Source organism: Rhinatrema bivittatum, chromosome 5 (assembly GCF_901001135.1).
Source record: "Rhinatrema bivittatum chromosome 5, aRhiBiv1.1, whole genome shotgun sequence".
Lineage (NCBI taxonomy): Eukaryota > Metazoa > Chordata > Amphibia > Gymnophiona > Rhinatrematidae > Rhinatrema > Rhinatrema bivittatum.
Genome location: NC_042619.1, coordinates 198636946 through 198656499, shown reverse-complemented (window position 1 = coordinate 198656499; position 19554 = coordinate 198636946). Strand labels below are relative to the sequence as shown.

The 19554-nt window shown below is 44.2% G+C and overlaps 1 protein-coding gene across 1 annotated transcript in view; it reads right to left on the bottom strand.

The window, feature by feature from the left end:
- Window positions 1–19554, bottom strand: part of LOC115092410 (zinc finger X-chromosomal protein-like) — a gene marked incomplete at its 5' end in the record, with an annotated part of 147569 nt that overhangs the window by 90868 nt on the left and 37147 nt on the right. The window contains one exon of the mRNA XM_029603243.1: window positions 13198–13347. Within this exon, the coding sequence (XP_029459103.1) occupies window positions 13198–13347 (150 nt within the window). The remainder of the gene's footprint in view (window positions 1–13197; window positions 13348–19554) is intronic.

The window sequence follows — 19554 nt, the reverse complement described above, 5'->3', positions numbered from 1 at the left end:
GGGGGCTAGGTCCCTGCCAAGGGTCGGCCGCCAGACCGAGGCTTACCTCCGAGGGATCGCGGAAATCACCTCGGGAATTCTCAATTGGGGGAGGAACCCAATGGATGTCCCCGCAGGAGAGTGGGGCTATTCTGTAGAGGTAAGATTTCTTATTGTTTTGGTTTTCTTTGCTAAATTACTCTAACGCTGTGCTAGCGTGCATAGAGTCCTGAACTGCTATGGAGACAGAAAATACTGAAGAGCTGCACTTCCTGCAGGGGTATATGTACTAGGGCTGACGTCAGATTGAAATCTGATCCGTCTCCAACTGCTATCTGGGGTACACTATACACATTGGTCCTGAGTCCATCTGCTACACGCTAGGAAATGTGAGCCTTCATCACTTCATTTACAAAGAGGTCAACTCCCTGGGCCTAAAATTAGGCTTACGCATGTGTCCTGGCTGGCCCCGAGACATGGTGGTGCAAGGAAAGAAGATCACTATGGAGCACTAATGAGTCCCCTCATTAAATACACAATCCAACACACTTAGGGACTCCCAAAGTATTACCATAAATATACAATATCAATTTAAATTTATCTTCAATATCACCTTTCAAAAATGTTTATATCCTTTATTATTACGTCACATAAACATATATTATATCACATTTAATAAAACAACCATTAAATACATCATTTAAATTACATTAAACACATCATTTCTAATGACACCATATTCAACAGTACATATACATCAATACATATACCCCTCAACATACATGTATATTGTCACAATATCTATATTCTGATGAATTCAATGTTTAATCACAATTTTGAATGCACCCAGTCCGGACAAGTCCTAACTAATAATCATCATTTATCCCAACCCTAACCCCCTAATATCACAATCACACCCATTCATCATTCAACCACTTAGAAACTATATACCCCATAAAAGTGACCTTATACCCTTTATATTGTCATCTGATGATATATTATAATGATTTTATGGCAGTTATTGGACAATTGATTCTCAATTCTTCATAAACACTATTTGTTGTACCAATCACCCCAATCTTTCTCAATGGATGTTTTGACATCAAACGCCCCAACAAGGCACCTCGTTTCACCTTGATATGCAGGGCCTGGAGGGACCTGCAGCAGGACTTCAACCAGGGGGTATCCTATCAATCAGGCCGATACAGTAAGGAGCGGTAGGAAGAGCTGCATTAGTGCCGGGCGCCCCCACGGTTGCCGCACGCACAGTCCAGCTCACCTACCGCTCGATACTGTATGTAAATAGCTTGCAAATGCAAGCTGCGTCTAAGAAGCGTCCGTGAAGCGTTAGGCCCGCGCAACCCATTTTACTGTATAGAGGGCTATACAGTATCCTGAGTGTGCTGGCCTAACGCTTCATGGACACGCTGGTATCTGTCATTTCAAATGTCATTTCAAATGACATCTGAAATGACAGGTACCAGGAAGTGGACGGTTCTCTGACGCTCGGGATTGCCAGTCCTCTCTCCCCTCCTCCCGAAGCAAGCAACGAAAGCAGAAAAAATCGAAAAAGCAAAAAAAGAAAAAAAGCGAAAAAGCGAAAAAAAAAATAGCAAAAGAGAGAGGGGAGAGAGGACGGGCAATACTACGCTCGGGATTGCCAGTCCTCTCTCCCCTCCTCCCGAAGCAAGGCGCGAAAAGCAGCCTTGCTTCGGGAGGAGGGGAGAGAGGACTGCCTCCAGCTGCCCGCGAAGATGGACGCATCGCACGGGCGAAAGCGGCCCCCGTGCGTGCAATTGGGCCACTCAAGATGTGACGACACATGCCGTGACGCCAAAAGTCGTGACGTCACGCCTTGAGCGGCCCAATTGCACGCACGGGGGCCGCTTTCGCCCGTGCAGGCGTCCATCTTCGCGGGCAGCTGGAGGCAGGGGAGCTGCAGTCGTCTTCGCCGATGTCAGTCTCCGGAGGGGGGGCTGCAAAAAAAGTAAGTCGCTTCGTTGCTTTACACTGCCAGTCCTCTCTCCCCTCCTCCCGAAGCATTCGAAGAATCGAAAAGTGGCCCAGGAGGCTCAAGAGCTGATTCTTTGGGCAGAGCAACACCTGGAGCGGATAGCGGCGTCACTCATCACAGGAGTAGAAAAAGTCAAAGCGGATTTTTTAAGTCGCAGATCATTAGATCTGGGAGCATAGGAGCTGTCCTAGACAGCAATGTAGCTCAACTGCGAGTTGTGGGGGCTGTCCCTATGTGGATCTAATGGAGACTCATCTCAGTGCAAAGGCGGCTCGATTTTTCAGTCAGAGAAAAGAGCATGGGGCCAAGGGTGTTGACGCTCTGGTGCTGGCTTGGCCTCGGGAGATTCTGCTTTTTGTGTTTCCTCCTTGGCCTCTAGTAGGCAAAGTGTTGCGACGGATAGAGAGACATCCAGGCGAAGTGGTGTTGGTATCCCTGGAGTGGCTATGTCGGCCATGGTTCGTGGATCTAGTCAACCTAGCCATGGATGGTCCATTACGCTTTGGCCATATTCCGGGCCTTCTTCGGCAGGGCCCCATATTTTCAGACCAGGCTGCTTACCTTTGGCTTTTGAAAGGCAGCGATTGAGACGCAGGGAGTGCCCAGAAGCGGTTATTGCTACTCTTCTACAGGCTAGACGAACGTCTACTTCTCTATCATATGTGAGGGTCTGGAAGGTTTTTGAGTCCTGGTAATGGAATGCAAGCTTTAAGAACTTCGGTGTCTCAGATCTTATCCTTTCTTCAGGAGGGTTTGGTCAAGGATTTGGCTTTCAACTCTCTTAGGGTCTAGGTGGCTGCTCTTCTTTGCCTACGAGGTAAAGTAGAGAGTAGCTCTCTGTCTTCTCATCCTGATGTGGTTCGGTTTCTTTGGGGGGCTAAGAATTTGTTCCCGCCAGTTAGGAGACTTTGCCCATCCTGGAATCTTAATCTTGTCCCCAGAGGTTTGAGTGAGGCATTTTTTGAACCTCTTCGGAGAGCGAAGCTTAAAAAATTGACCCTTAAGGTTATTTTTCTAGTGGTCATTTGTTTAGCTAGGAGAATCTGAGTTACAGGCTTTGTCTTGCCATGATCCGTTCCTGCAGATTTTGGACTCAGGGGTGTCCTTGTGGGCAGTACTCTCATTTTTACCAAAGGTGGTATTGGCGTTTATTGTGACTCAGAGATTGGAGCTTCCAGCTTTTCCTGAGATAGACTCTTCCACACCTCATGCGAGGGAGCTTAAGCTTTTGAATGTACGCAGAGCTTTTTTGAGGTATCTCAAGGTAACAAATGATTTCAGGAGGTCAGATCATCTCTGTTTTGTGGAGCGGTTCGAAGACAGGTTCTCAGGCTTCCACAACTACTATTGTGCAGTGGCTCGAGGAAGCCATTGCATCGACTTACATAACTGAGGGGCACCCGGTTCCTGAAGGTTTGAGAGCCCACTTTATGTGCTCTCAAGCGGCCTTGTGGGCAGAGGCTTAGATGGTTTCACCACAGGAAATTTGCAGATCAGCGACTTGGAAATCACTGCATACTTTTACAAGGTACTATTGCTTGGATGTGAGGGATCCGGAGTCCCAGTCTTTTGGCGAGAGTGTTATGTGAGCGGGCCTCTCCAGGTCCTACCCTAAATAGGAAGCTTTGATACATCCCAGGAGTCTAATTTTCGTTCCTGTAGTACCACAAATCAGTCCAGAACTTGCCCGATCCATGGAGGTGGAGAGTCGTCCGCTCATCTGATTTTATTGGTATGGAATACAGACTTATTATAAAAGTTTTTTCTAAATTTATTGAATTTGTTGGTGTTTGTTTTACGGTTTTTATGCTTGGGTACAGGTCAATACTGTGGAACTGCAAGTGGCACAGTGATTATGTAACAGTGTCAGTAAAACTTTATATGTCTCCATCTGCTGGCAGGGATGCAAAACCCAGGAGTCTAGACTGCTCTGTGGTACTACAGGAACCAAAATTAGCAGGTATAAACCCATTTTCCTTTATACGTTATCAGCTTATTGTTTTGAAGTCACAAGTCACCCTACATTGGCTGTCCATATGTTTGTGGGGCTAAGTGACTGATTGCTTTTGCATTGGAACTCGCAATCCAAACCTTTATCACTATGGCTTCAAAGCTTGTGGAATGTTTATGCTATGGAACAGTCAATTTATCAGATTAAAGATTCCTATCCTGATGTTTCATTAATTTTTAAGCCATTTTTGGAGTCAGCTGATGATTAAGAGCTGGAATTGTAATGGGGATATATTCTTACCTTATAATCTTTGTTACATTTACTTGAGATTTTGTATTACCTATTATTTTATTTGTACTTTTTTGTTTTAAGATATATATGGTTTTAATGCTTGATGGACTTACTTTAGTGGGGGGGGGGGGGGGGGGGGGTTTGATTTCTTGACCTGCCTCAGAGCAGGTCTAAAGTTATCTGAACTTGTTCCTTTTCCTGGGTAGCAACTCCTAATACAGAACTCAGCAATGTGTACCTGTAGTTGGGATTATTTTTTCCCTGCGTGCATCACTTTGCACTTTTCTACATAAAATTTCATTTGCCATTCAGTTCCCCAGTCTCCTAGTCTCACAAGGTCCTTCTGTAGTTTCTTCTAATTCACTGCTGTTTTAACAAATTTGAATAATTTTGTGTCATCTGCAAATTTGATCACTTCACGTCATTCCATTTCCAGATCATTTATGAATATGTTAAACAGCACAGGTCCCAGTACTGATCCCTCTGGAATTCCACTAATGACTTTTCTCCATTTGGAAAACTGGCCATTAATTCTTACACTCTGTTTCCAGCCTTTTAACCAGTTACCAATCTACATTCTTTGTGAATTTCCTTCTGAATGTCCAAATGCACATCAACCAGCTCAACTTTATCTATAAGTTTATTTACACCTTCAAAAAATTCTAAAAGATTTGTAAGACAAGACTTCCTCTTGCTAAAACCATGTTGACGCTTCCCCATTAAGCCATGTCTATCTATATTGCCAGTGATTTTTATTTAAGATTGGGTTTTACCATTTTGCCCAGCACTGATATTAGGCTCACTGGTCTGGTTTCCCCTTTCTGTCTGTCCCTCTTCTGAGAGATCACCAGGTAATGCACCTCATATATAGGAGGAAAAGCATCAGTAGGTTCTTTCAGCACCTCAACAAGGTAGTGTTTGAACATGTCAACCACAAGTATCATCGGAACTCTAGGAAAATTTAAAAATTGTTCATCCAGAGAGCATATTCCAGAGTCTTTAATTTGCTTTAAGTTACATGGCTGCCTTTCGCTAACTGATCATCTTTCTGAACCTGGGTTATTCGTCCTTCTAAAGCTTCTAAATAGGAGTTATGAGATTGAATTTTATGACCCAAAGCATTGATATTTTTGAGATGAATCTGTAAGTTGGGGGATTAAAATAGTAACATGAGTAGTTTGGTACACAATGGTCTTCCATGTGTTTTCCAGCTTAATCAAACTGGCAGCCTCATATCATTGGGTGGAAAGCAAACATTAGCTTAGTTTCCCCATGTCAGGTACACCTACAGCTTGTTCTGGTAGGTTATCCTCATGCTCCTTTGACACTTCTCCAGCATTCAATATACCTTAGTGGGAGAAAGAATTAACCTTCTAACTTGTCGATCCTATCAGGGTTTACAAAGCACCTACACTAAGGAATTTCATCTTGGGCCGCCCTTCATTCCACCACCAACCTTTGCTTGAAAGTACCTTGCCATCTTGTTTCCTTGTTCCCTCCTCCCCCTCCTCCTTTCCCCCCCTCTCTCCCTCCCTTTTCACCCTGCATATAATTGTACATAAGTGCACATGCCTCCTTTACACTGTAAATAAGTTCATATACTAAGTTTATAAGTGCACACATACGCCTCCGTAACATTGCTTATGCATATTTAATCTTTGCTTATGCACATTTATTTTCAACATGGATAAGTAACTTCCATGTCGTTCAACAATGTTGTATCCCTGCTCGTTGACTCTCTCTCCTGTACTTTATATGTTATCCAGTTTGTATATTATCCAATTATTTCCCAGTTAGCCCTCCATCCTCGTTCATTGTAATTTCCTTTCTCAGTTACTTGTGAACCGACATGATGTGGCCCACGAATGCCGGTATATAAAAAGCGTTAAATAAATAAATAAATAAATAAATAAATAAATAAATATCCTTGTGGCTCCATTGGCATCCAGTACATTCTGTTTGTACCCAATAAAGTCAAGTTGCTGGATGATAATGTAAACAAAGGCTGCAGTGGGTGAATGTGATCCCCAGGACTAATCTTGATTTGTTGGGAGAAGACTATTCAGAATAAATGACTTACTGCTTCAAGAGATTGAGAACATAAATGGTAGACACATGGGAGGAAGACCTAGCCCAAGATATCCCAAATAAAACAAGTAGAAACATATGGGTTAGAACTATGAAGGAGAATTCTAAGTGCTAGAGTACAAGAGTCAGGCTATAAAATTCTTTATAGGTGGTACCTGACACCAGATAGACTACATAAAGTGAAACCTGAGCCCTTGGGCAATTACTAGTATAGATGTAGGCATGATAATACTTCTTCCACATCTGTAGACCTGCCAATCAGAGTGAAATGCTATCCTGGATTTATGATATTACCAAGTGTGCCAGAAAGATGCTTGGTTGCACAGGGAGAGGAATGGTCAGCAGAATCAAGGCATTGATATTGCCCCTATATATGTCCCTGGTAAGACCTCTTTTGGAATACTTTGTACAATTCTGGAGACTGTACCTTCAAAAAGATATAATTCATAGTAATATAACATAATAACGATGGCAGAAAAAGACCAAATGGTCCATCCAGTCTGCCCAGCAAGTTTCTTATGTTAGTAACTGCCGCTCTGCGCAGGTTACCCCCATTTACAATCAAAACCAAGCAACTGTTAAACCCATAACAAAATTACTGCTAACAATATTTTTACAGGGTGAGCAGCCTTATTGACAATCAGCTGAAGTTGGTGGTCTTTGTTCTAAAGCATATGGAGACAGACTTAAAGACCTCCAAGGTTTCCATGGAAAGAAAGTGTAGGATAAATGCTGGTGACCCTAAACAAGAATGTGCATCATTGAACCTAAGGCCTGCAGCTATGCACACAGACTGCACAAAAGTACATGTCTAAGCAACACGAATATAGAGTCTGCAGACACGAAATGATCTTGGCAATTTCATATAAGACTGATTCCCACAGAAGAGAAGTTGTGATTGTTCTTCCATGTCAGACATTTTGTAAGTACCTCATCATGAAAAGAAAATCTTGGAAAAGAACTGTGCACATGGTGAAAACTTTGTATCCAGCTATGAGACCAAGTATGAAATGGGTATCGTTTCGCACATCTGCTGATGAATTTATGAACTTCATTAATACGCAATGGGAATATTCATATGCATCTGGACTCAGATGACATCATTTGCATTCCACCAATCCCGTGTCTATAGAAGGTGGTAACATTCATTCAAGATCAATGCTGGATTTTATAGAACTGAATATGCAATAAGGTTCCAAACAGAGAAAAGGCTTATGAATTATGCAGACTGCGGTTTTTCCCCACGGATTACCCAAAAGCTTTGCGTCCAAACCTTTGCTTAGAGAACTTTGACGGCAGTTCACTACACCCGTAAACCTGCCAATAAGATCGAGTCCTGTCCTCAAATCTATCTGCTCCATAACCATAAAGCAGGAGTCTTGACAAGTATCCCTTGAAAGATTTTGGCATGCTTAGAACTCTTTACCCTGTTTCTGCTGTCGTATCTCCGTATGTGAGACCTTTGGGTTCTATTATCTGCCTATACAGGGGCTTTGCTGGATTTATTCATGGTGTTCAGACAGATCCTGAATTCTGCAGGAGTGTGAACCGGATCAGTTAAGGGTAGGATAAAATTGGCTTAATTATTTTTCAACTGGGTTAATTAGTTTGGCAATTGGGTAGTTAACAAGTGCAAAATTGGGCTTGGAAATAACACATAGTTCTGTTTATCTTTCACAGTGTAAAGCACTGTAATGAAACTGTAACCAACTAAAACCAAAACAAAGAAAAGAAATATAGCTGTACCATATTAAATCTTGTATAATTATGCTGCTACAATAAAACTGATTACCTCACAAAAGTATAAGCAACTGTTCTGAACTCATATTATAAGGTTATCAGATTAAATTATTTTAATCAATTATAGATATTCACACCTGATATTCATACAGAAGCAGGCTTCTTTCAAAGGAAAGGAGGCTCTAGAATGAGGGTCATGGGTTTCAGACGAAAGGAAGTAGACTCAGGAATAATCTTAGGAAATATTTCTTTACAGAGGGTAATGGATGCATGGAACAGCCTGCCAGTGGAGGTGGTAGAAAACCAGTATCTGAATTCAAGAAAGCATGGGATAAACACAGGGGATCTCTTAAGGAGTGATGGGAATTGTAAAGTTAAATTAGTTGGGCAGAGAAGCAGACTAGATAGGCCATATGGTCTTTTTCTGCCCATGTTTCTGTACATCAATTCTACTTGTGGCCCCTATCCCAAGCATCTACAGACTTACTGATAGAACTCAGTTACTCATACACAGTGGTGTGAAGAGTATATCCTGTTTAAGAAGAGTCACATGAAAGAGAACATAAGAAATTGCTATGCTGGGTCAGACCAAGGGTCCATCAAGCCCAGCATCCTGTTTCCAACAGAGGCCAAACCAGGCCACAAGAACCTGGCAAATTACCTAAACACCAAGAAGATCCCATGCTACTGATGCAATTAATAGCAGTGCTATCCCCTAAGTAAACTTGATTAATAGCAGTTAATGGACTTCTCCAAAAATTTATCCAAACCTTTTTTAAACCCAGCTACACTAACTGCACTAACCACATCCTCTGGCAACAAATTCCAGAGCTTAATTGTGCGTTAGGTGAAAAAGAATTTTCTCCGATTAGTCTTAAATGTGCTACTTTCTAACTTTATGGAATGCCCCCTAGTCCTTCTATTATCTGAAAGTGTAAATAACCGATTCACATCTACTTGCTCAAGACCTCTCATGATCTTAAAGTCCTCTATCATATCCCCCCTCAGCCATCTCTTCTCCAAGCTGAACAGCCCTAACCTCTTCAGCCTTTCCTCATAGGGTTGCTGTTCCATCCCCTTTATCATTTTGGTTGCCCTACTCTGTACCTTCCTCATCGCAACTATATCTTTTTTGAGATGCGGCAACCAGAATTGTACACAGTATTCAAAGTGCGGTCTCACCATGCAGCGATACAGAGGCATTATGATGTTTTCTGTTTTATTAACCATTCCCTTCCTAATAATTCCTAACATTGTTTGCTTTTTTGACTGCTTTAGCACACTGAGCCAACAATTTTAAAGTATTATCCACTATGATGCCTAGATCTTTTTCCTGGGTGGCAGCTCTTAATATGGAACTTAATATCGTGTAACTACAGCAAGGGTTATTTTTCCCTATATGCAACACCTTGCACTTGTCCACATTAAATTTCATCTGCCATTTGGATGCCCAATCTTCCAGTCTTGCAAGGTTCTCCTCTAATGTATCACAATCCATTTGTGATTTAACTACTCTGAATAATTTTGTATCGTCCGCAAATTTGATAACCTCATTTGTCGGATTCCTTTCCAGATTATTTATATATATATTGAAAAGCACTGGTCCAAGTACAGATCCCTGAGGCACTCCACTGTTTACCCTTTTTCACTGAGAAAACTGACCATTTAATCCTGCTCTCTGTTTTCTGTCTTTTAACCAGTTTGTAATCCACGAAAGGACATCACCTCCTATCCCATGACTTTTTAGTTTTCTTAGAAGCCTCTTATGAGAGACTTTGGCAAACACCTTCTGAAAATCCAAATACATTACATCTACACTCACACTAAACTACAATTTTGAAGTCCCAGATCTCAGCCTTTTCTCTGACATTGCTGCTTGGATGTCCCATTGCCACCTTAAACTCAATATGGCAAAGACAGAGCTCCCCCAAATCCAGTTCCCCTTTTTCCTCCTCTCTATTTCTATGGATAACACTTAATTTTTCAAGAACCTCTCAGCCTATAAACTTGGAATCATCTTTAACTCCACTCTTTCCTTCTCTACATACACTATATCCAAAACACTGCTAAAATGTGCTGTTTCTTTCCCTGTAAAATCACCAAAATCTGTCCTTTCTTTTTCTATACAGACTACTAGAACCCTTACTTACTCTATCATCACCTCCCACTTAAGACTATTGCAACCTGCTCCTCACAGGTCTCCCTATCCATTCTCAAGTACATTTCAAGCTCCTCTTACTTACCTACAAGAGCCTTTACTCTTCAGCTCCTCACTATCTCTCCTGTCTTATCTCTTGCTATTCCTCTCATTGTGCACTCTGCTCATCAGTTAAGTCACTCCTATTCCCTTCTCCTCTACTGCCAATTTCAGACTCGGTATTTTCCACCTGGCTGCACCATATGCTTGGAATAGACTTCCTCAGCTGATATATCATGTTCCCCTCTCTTCCATTATTTATATCCCTTCTACAAATTCACCTTTGGGGGCTGCTTTTCATTCTTAACCCCTTATTGTCCCACTTAGAGCCACATTAATTTTTAACTATTGTCTTAATTAATGAAATTCCCCAAGTCTCTTTTGCCCAATATGTTTGTATTTATTAGATTGAAAGCTCTACTGAGCTGGTATATTTTTTTGTACAGCGCTATAAGGGGTGAATTTTAAAAGCACAGCGTGCACTAAAGCCAGGAGATATGTGCAAAGGTCAAGCCAGTGCACCATACAGATTTTAAAAGGCACCTGCGCATGTGCATATCTCCTGGTACGCGCACAACATTTTTTTTTACAGAAAAGGGGCAAGGTGTGGGCGGGGCATGGGTGGAGCATGGGTGTTCCAGGATTTATGAATGAAACCAGTGCGTAAATATTTTTGCTCACAAGCACATGCCAGGGTCCCCTACTGCGTAACTTTACTTCTGCTATGGATGGCGTGTAAGTCCTAAAACAAAAAAACCCCCAAAAAACTAGGCTAGTCAGCGGGGTTTTAATGGTAGGAGATAACAGGGTAAAAGGGAGGCAAATTAACTGGGGGGCTTAGGAAGTCTTATCCTTTACCTGGACGAACTGGGAACAAACTAAGGAAACTGGTAATTGTGTCAGCGTGCATGTCTACTACAATCCCCCCACTTGTGCAGTACAGGCAGCATTTTCACACAGGTGCGCATCCATATAAAACTGTTTGCACATATATGCGTGTATATTGTAAATTGGCCACGTCCTTTGACATGAGCTGGCATATGCGCAAATATGTGTGCCCGAGTGCCAGTATCAAAGTTATCATCTAAAAGTGTTAAAAATCAGTATTAAATAGTAGTAGTTTAAAGCAGGGGTGAGCAAACTTTTTGAGTTGCAGCCCCTTTTCCATTCATGCTATTGGTTGGGGCCCCCCCAAGATGGGTTACTATATACACACATACATACAAGATGGGTTATATGTACACACAAACAGACATATGTGAAGGGTATTCACCAGGCAGCCACACTGCCAACCAGTAACTCAAAGCCCCATTTGGTTTCTCTTCAAATTCTTGTAAGGAGTAAGCTCACACAAGCACACACACACAGGAACAGAGAGGCAGACAGCACATACCCAGACAGATACTCATTCCCAGACTCCCCACACCCAGAATGACAGCAAAACAGACACCCATAGACACAAATAACCCATACACAAAGCTGTCGCTCCTTGTGACCTTGGGCAAGTCACTTTACCCTTCATTGCCTCAGGTACAAAACTTAGATTGTAAGCCCTCTGGGGATAGAGAAATACCTACAGTACCTGAATGTAAACCGATGTGATATCTCAGATCGAATGTCGGTATATAAAAATAATAAATAAATAAAATTCAGACAGGCACAGAGAGACAAAGACACCCCACATAGAAACAGAAACTCAACCTCCAGACAGGCACAGACACAGACATACCACACCTAGACAGAAGACAGACACACCACAGACATCCAGAGATACTACATCTCACACAGAGGCATGGACTGCACACATAGACCAAAGCATACTAGACAGAGACACACCACACTATAGCCAGATACCCAGGCAAAACACCACAATGGAAACGGCTAGAACATTTTTCAAAAAACAGATGCCAGTCAAAATGTTTTAGGAGTTGAGAAAAACTCCATTTTACCCTGCCCACCTGTGTTTTGGGTTTTTTTTTATTTCACAAATATTTCCTAATTTTCTTTATATTTTTATATTTTTCTTAGTTTACGCATCTTTATTTTCTCATGTTTTGATTTTATTAACTTTTTTTTTTACACTTTTTCTTTTATTCTCTCTTCCCCACCTCCTCCCTCTTTCCCTTCCACTTCCTTATTCTCCGCTCCTTTTGCCATGCCCCTCCCCAACCTCCCCACTTTTTTTCCCCCAGAGGGCAACAGCTGTGATCTCTCTACCTAGGTAAAGACATGGCAGGAACAGGAACTCCTTCTGGGCTGAGGGCCAGGATAGCAGCTTTTCCTGGGTTGTGGATCATGGCAGTGAGCTGCTCCCATGTCCAGTTCTGCTGCAGAGTAAGCAGCTTCCAACTTGGACCTGCCACAGCAGAAGGAGCTTCTTTCCCCATCCCATCAAAAGATGCATGGCTAAGCCATGGCATGCTTACAGTATTGTCACCATATTCTAAGTAGGTTCCTTTCTTCCTGAGTTTGCAGAGCTTCCAAGGCACCAAGGTTTGACTATGTAGCCCTTTTTCTTCCCTGATTGGGCATCCAGTGTGCCCCCCTTCAGGACTGTTCAAGCTCCCCCTGGGGGGCCCACCCCCATGTTTGCTCACCCATGGTTTAAAGAACCATTGTTTATTAGTTCTACCACCTAACAGTATGTGGAATACCATAGTTTCAGTAAAATTTTGGACAGTTATTGGTAAATGTAGAAATACAGTTGACTATCTGGAATTTGATATCTGGTCAATAGAGTTACATTATAAATCTAAAAAAAGGGAATGAGGAGATAGCTACATTTGTCTAAATGGATGTGGAAACGTACAGCTGGTATCTATTTTCAAGCAGAAAAATTAAAGAGCTCCAGCTATTAAGTTTGGGACATTTTTCACACTCATGAACAAAATTTTAGAGTTCTGGTTAGAACACTCTCAAATGAGCATACTGTCTTACCTAAATTATCTTCTCCTGGTTCTGCTTTGAAGATGTAGACTTTGATAACTTCAGGACAACTATCATCCATTTTGCAAGGATTACAATTAGCATCTGCATCTACGGTTATTTCAGTAGAACTGTCCTCTTCAATCTTCTCAACATCATCCACTGCAATGGCACATATACAGTTAAATGGGTGAATTTATATAAATACACAAGCACTGTAGTATAAATCCTTCTTATATTTACATTAACATATGCTAAGAAAGCAGAATTGCTTACCTGTAACAGGTGTTCTCCCAGGACAGCAGAATGTAGTCCTCACATGTGGGGTGACGTCACTGGATGAAGCCCTATCACGGAAAACTTTCTGTCAAAGTTTCTAGAACTTTTGACTGGCACACTGAGCATGCCCAGCCTGCCATAATCCCTGTAGCCACAGGGGTCTTCCTTCAGTCTTGTTTGTAGCAAAAGGTGCGAGCGAAAAAATAAAATAATAAAACGTTTCGTATCCAACTCCGCAGGGTGTAGGGTGGGTTTCGTGAGGACTACATCCTGCTGTCCCGGGAGAACACCTGTTACAGGTAAGCAATTCTGTTTTCTCTCAGGACTAGCAAGATGGTAGTCCTCACATGTGGGTGATTAGCAAGCTACAGGCTGACTCATATTTGTTTGGACCAACAGCGTACAACTTGTGCAACAGGCACAACAACTGATGTACTGTTGGAAAAAATGAGGTAGCCTGAAAATCACAGCAGATTGGATGTGGAAGGAGTTGGGATTATACTGGAAATAAGTTCTTCAAGACAGCTTGGCCAAAGGCAGAGTCTTGGCGTCCTTCCTTGTCTAGGCAGTAATGTGCTGCAAATGTATGAAGAGAACTCCAAGTCGCAGCTTTCAAGATGTCAGCAATAGGTACTGAACGGTAGGTGCTACTGAGGTTGCCATGGCTCTTACTGAGTGCGCCTTCACTCGTCCCGGGAGAGGAAGGCCTGCTTTTTCATAGCAGAATTCGATAGTATGCTAGCCAGTTGGAGAGAGTTTGTTTGCCCACTGCAACTCCTAGTCTGTTTTTGTCAAAAGAAACAAAGAGTTGGGTGGATTTCCTATGGACTGCAGTGCGGTCTAGGTAAAATGAAAGTGCACATTTACAATCCAAGGTGTGTAAAACTCTCGTCCTGGTGAGAGTGGGGCCTTGGGAAAAATGTGGGCAAGACTATAGACTGATTCAAGTGGAAGTCAGTAACTACCTTGGGAAGAAATTTAGAGTATGGAGGACCACTCTGTCATGGAGGAACCTTGTATAGGGTGAGTATGTGACAAGGGCTTGTAACTCACTAACCCTTTGAGCAGATGTAATGGCTACTAGGAAAAGAACTTTCCATGTAAGAAATTTAACATCGCAGGAGTGCAAAGGCTCAAACGGGGAGCGCATGAGCCTTGTAAGTACTACATTCGGGTCCCATTGAGTGACTGGTGGCCATAGAGGGGGCTTGAGTTATAGTAGGCCCCTCATAAACCTACTCACAAGGGGTTGCGCTGTTACCGGGGCATCCCCAACTCCTTTGTAGTGTGCTGAGATGGCTCTCAGGTGTACCCTCACCGAAGAAGTCGAGACCAGATTCTGAAAGGTGCCAGAGATAGTCTAACAGAGATGGAGTGGGGCAGGAAAAAGGGTCGATACCTTTTTGCGTGCACCATATGGTAAATCTATTCCACTTAGAACAATAGGATTTTTGTGTGGAAGGCTTTCGTGAAGCTACAAGCACGTGAGAGACATCAGTTGAAAGGTTGAGCAGTTGCAGGAACAAGCTTTCAACATCCAGGCTGTGAGGGATAGGGTCTGAAGGTTCGGATGGCGTAACATGCCTTGGTTAAGAACATAAGAACATAAGAAAATGCCATACTGGGTCAGACCAAGGGTCCATCAAGCCCAGCATCCTGTTTCCAACAGTGGCCAATCCAGGCCATAAGAACCTGGCAATTAACCAAAAACTAAGTCTATTCCATGTTACCATTGCTAATGGCAGTGGCTATTCTCTAAGTGAACTTAATAGCAGGTAATAGACTTCTCCTCCAAGAACTTATCCAATCCTTTTTTAAACACAGCTATACTAACTGCACTAACTGTTCTGAGTTATGAGAGTGGGCGCTGTGCCCAGGCGAATGGGTTCTCTTATAGAGAGGTTGAGAAGCATGGGAAACCACACTTGTCGAGGCCAGTACGGGGCTATGAGTATCATTGACCCTTTGTCCTGTTGTAGCTTCACGAGAATTTTGGCTATCAGCGATATCAGGGGATACGCATATAGGAGGCCTGTGTTCCAGGGGCGAGCAAAGGCGTCCATGGCTAACTTGTTTTGTTGCCTATGCAGGGAGCAGAATCTGTCCACTTTGTGATTCAGTTTGGATGCAAAGAGGTCTATTGTTGGTTGATCCCAGCGTTGGAAGATTCTGGTCGTTACCACAGGAGCTAGAGACCACTCATGGGGATGGAACTGTCGGCTGAGGCAATCTGCTACTACGTTTGTATGCCTGCCAGATGTTGCGCTGGTCGCAGGCGGCTGCGACCAATGCTGCTCACCTCCTTTCTCTATACAGCTCCAAGTCTGGGGAGAATGGCGGCCTCAGCTTCCACATGCCTACCCTCATGGTGTGCCCGGGACGGCGTGGGCGCTCCCGGCAGCCATCTTACATCCGGGGTTACCTAAGGCACACTCGCGCCTGCCCCCTTCTTAAACGTGTCATGGCGGGAACCTCAGGGGCGTCCCCACCGCATGACGTCATCTGCTTACCATACTTAAGCTCAGCTGACTTCTTGCAATACTAGTTAGCAAGGATTCCTGTCCTGCTATTTCCGCCATTCTGGACTTCGTCTCGCTGAGTGACCTAGGTACCCGCTCCTCGGGGGCCTTGCCGCACTCAGGGCTATCCGTTCCTCGGAGAGCAATTACTACCTGCCTCACTTCGTTACCAGTGAGTCCTGCATCATTCTCGGACAACCCTTGTTGTACCAGTTCCGGGCCTCCTCGGTGCCTGATCTTCCATCTACTTCTACAGTATCGGTGTGAGTACAGAACCTGCTCTTCTACCTTCATGGCATAGATTCTTGGGTTACCCCGCTTGCGGGCCACTACCAGATCCCTCCTGTCTTGTGTATTATTTCACCTGCCTCTGGCCTACCCCGCGCTGCGGACCACTACCGGAGTTGCTCAACCTTTGTAAACCCAGATTCAAGTAAACCCACCAGCTACGATTATCGCTTCTCTGGTGGACAAACAATGCTGATAAGTTACGCCTAGAAAATGTATTCACCGGACTACTCCGCATTGCGGATTACTATCAGACTGAATAGCTTGCAGGTCATACACTTGGACTGACTCTACTGATCCGCTCCTCGGATCGCCATTGGCTGTATAATAAAGTTGTTTCCTCTGTTGTCTATCACTGCTGATACCTCGCCTGTTGTGGTGAGTGCCCACAGGGTTCCTCCCTGTGGGCGGAGTCTTCACTCGCCTCGACCCAAGGGCCCACTATTAGTTCAAAGATACACAGAACGTAACACCAGATAAGTGGCCCGGAGATACATGGAGTGTGCAAGGGCCCAGGCCCAGATCTGCACGGCTTCTTGGCAGAGGACATAAGAGCCTGTGCCGCCCTGCTTGTTCAAGTACCACATTGCAACTGTGTTGTCTGTTTGTATGAGAACAGTCTTGTGTGAAAGGCAGTCCTTGAACACATATAGAGCATAACATATAGCTCGAAGCTCTAGGAAGCTGATCTAAAATATGAACTACCTTGAGTTTGGAGGTTGTTCACATGAGCTCCCCAACCCAAGTTGGATGCATTTGTGGTTAACGTCACTTGTGGAATTGGTTGCTGGAAGGGTAGACCTGTGAGCAAGTTGGCTTTGTTGTCCACCAGAGAAGCGATAATCGTAACTGGTGGGTTTACTTGAATCTGGGTTGACAAAGGTTGAGTAGCTTGGATCCACTGAGATTTCAAAGTCCATTGAGTTATTCTCATGGCCAATCGGGCCATAGGAGTAACGTGGACCGTGGAAGCCATGTGGCCCAGTAACATTAGGAATTGATGGGCTGAAACTGAGTGTTTTGTGCGCAGAGACGTAGCTAGCTTGGAAAGTGAGTCTGCGCGGCTGTTGGGCAGGCAGGCCTTTGCCACTGTGGTGTCCAAATCTGCTCCGATGAAAGTCAGGAGGTGAGAAGGAGTCAGGTGGGATTTTTGGTAGTTGATGAGAAATCCCAACGAGTGTAGCAGACTGATAGTGAGCTTGAGAGCGTCAAGAGCTCCTTGCTTGGATTGACGCTTGATGAGCCAGTCGTCCAGGTAAGGAAAGACGTATATGCTTTTCTTGTGTAGATGGGCCGCAGTGACTTCTAGGCACTTTGTAAATATATGGGGTGCCGAGGCAAGACTGAAAGGCAGGACCCGGTACTGAAAGTGTTGATGTCCAACTAGGAAACGCAGTTATTTGCGGTGATGTGGGAATATTGGAATGTGAGTGTAAGCGTCTTGAAGATCCAGAGAACACAGCCAATCTCCGTTTTGCAGAAGGGGAAGCATGGTGCCAAAGGACACCATCCTGAATTTTTCTTTTCGTAGAAATTTGTTGAGATTGTGGAGGTCTAAGATGGGGCGGAGGCCGCCTGATTTCCTTGGAATGAGAAAATAGTGGGATTAGAACCTTCTGCCTTGCTGTGCCCAGGGAACGGGTTCCATAGCCCTGTTGCTTAGAAGGGTGGACAGTTCTGACTCTAGAAGGGTTGTGTGATCTTTTTGCCTCCATAGTGGATTGGGTGGTGAATCCGGGGGTACCACGAGGAATTTAGATGGTATCCTTGGGTTATGGTGGATAGAACCCATTGGTCTGTGGTGATGTTGAGCCAATTTGTTATGAAGTGGTGAATTCAACCTCCTACTGGCAAAACTGGATCTGGATTTGTGGAGCGACTGCTGTTCTCTGGATAGGTTTCAAAATCCAGAGGCTTGGCCTGTCTGAGGTGGTGGCTAGGCCTGGATGTCTTGGGCTGTCGAGGATGTGCTCTCTGAGACGGCCTGGTTGGCCTCACGTGAGATGTAGATGGATAGTATCTGCGTGGGCGATAAAATGGTTTTCCAGGGTCCCTTCTCATGGATCTTCTTACAGAGGAAGGGGTCTCGGTAGCAACTGTGGATAATTGCCGCAGGGTCTCATTATGGTCTTTTAGTTGAGCCACTGCGTCTTGTATAGATTTTCACCGGTTCATGGCAAATCAGCCAGTTTGTCTTGGACTTCAGGTCTCAAGTCAGATGCTTTCAGCCAGGCCCACCTCCTGTCACTGATGCCCGTCGCCGACAAGCGAGAAACTGTTTCAAAAGAGTCGTAAGCAGCATGAACCTCATGCTTCCCAGCCTCAAGGCCTTGCTGTAGTATGGCGTTGAGACTATCTTGCTGTTGATGGGGAAGAGTGTCGGCTATTCCCTGAGCCTGCTTCTAGAGATTCCTTTGATACTGTGTCATTTAAAGTTGGTATGCAGCTATGCGTGACACTAGCATAGAGCCCTGAAACATTTTGCGACCCAAAACGTCAAAGAATTTTTGGTCTTTGCCAGGAGGTGTTGAAGAGTGAGGGCGCAGTCTTCTGGCCTTCTTCTGTGTGGACTCAACTACCTCTGACTGATGGGGTAGTTGTGGCTTTTGGAATCCAGGAATATGTTGTACCAGATAAGTTGCATCTGATCTCTTATTCATGTTGTGTTTGTGGCATTGTGGACCCTTGGTCGCTGTGGAGATGACTCCGCCCACGGGGAGGGGCCCCGTGGAGAGCCACAGTGATAGGCTAAACTCAGACAGCAGACTCGGAATGAATGAAAGGCTTTATTGTACTGCTGTAGAGAGATGGTATGAAGCAGGAAGGTAAGACACTGAGGTCCGCGAGATGCCAATACGTTCAGTCTTAGATGTAGAATCTCACCCAGATGTTCAAGAGGTGGGGACCCGCAGTGCGGGCAACGCAGAGCCTAGTGGGTGGAGTTGGAGCACCGGATCGTAGAGGTACTCACAGGCGTGTAGGCGTCTTCCTGGTAGTGAGATGGTGGGACCGAAGGTCCGTGGTACAGGATACATAGACTGGTAGGCCCTTGAGGAGCGAGTACCTGATAGTCCGGAGATCCTGAAAAGAATAAGAGAGAGAGACCCCCGATGAGCGGTTGTCTCAGTTAATAGAGGCCCCGAAGGGCGATGGAAGCGAGAGACCCCCGAGGAGCGGGTGTCTTGAGCTTCTAAAGGAGCGAGGCCCTTGGAGTGTAGAGCGGCGTCTAAGCGTGCAGCTTAGAGCGGTCAGAGTCGCTTAACCGAAGTCTTTGCTAAATCAA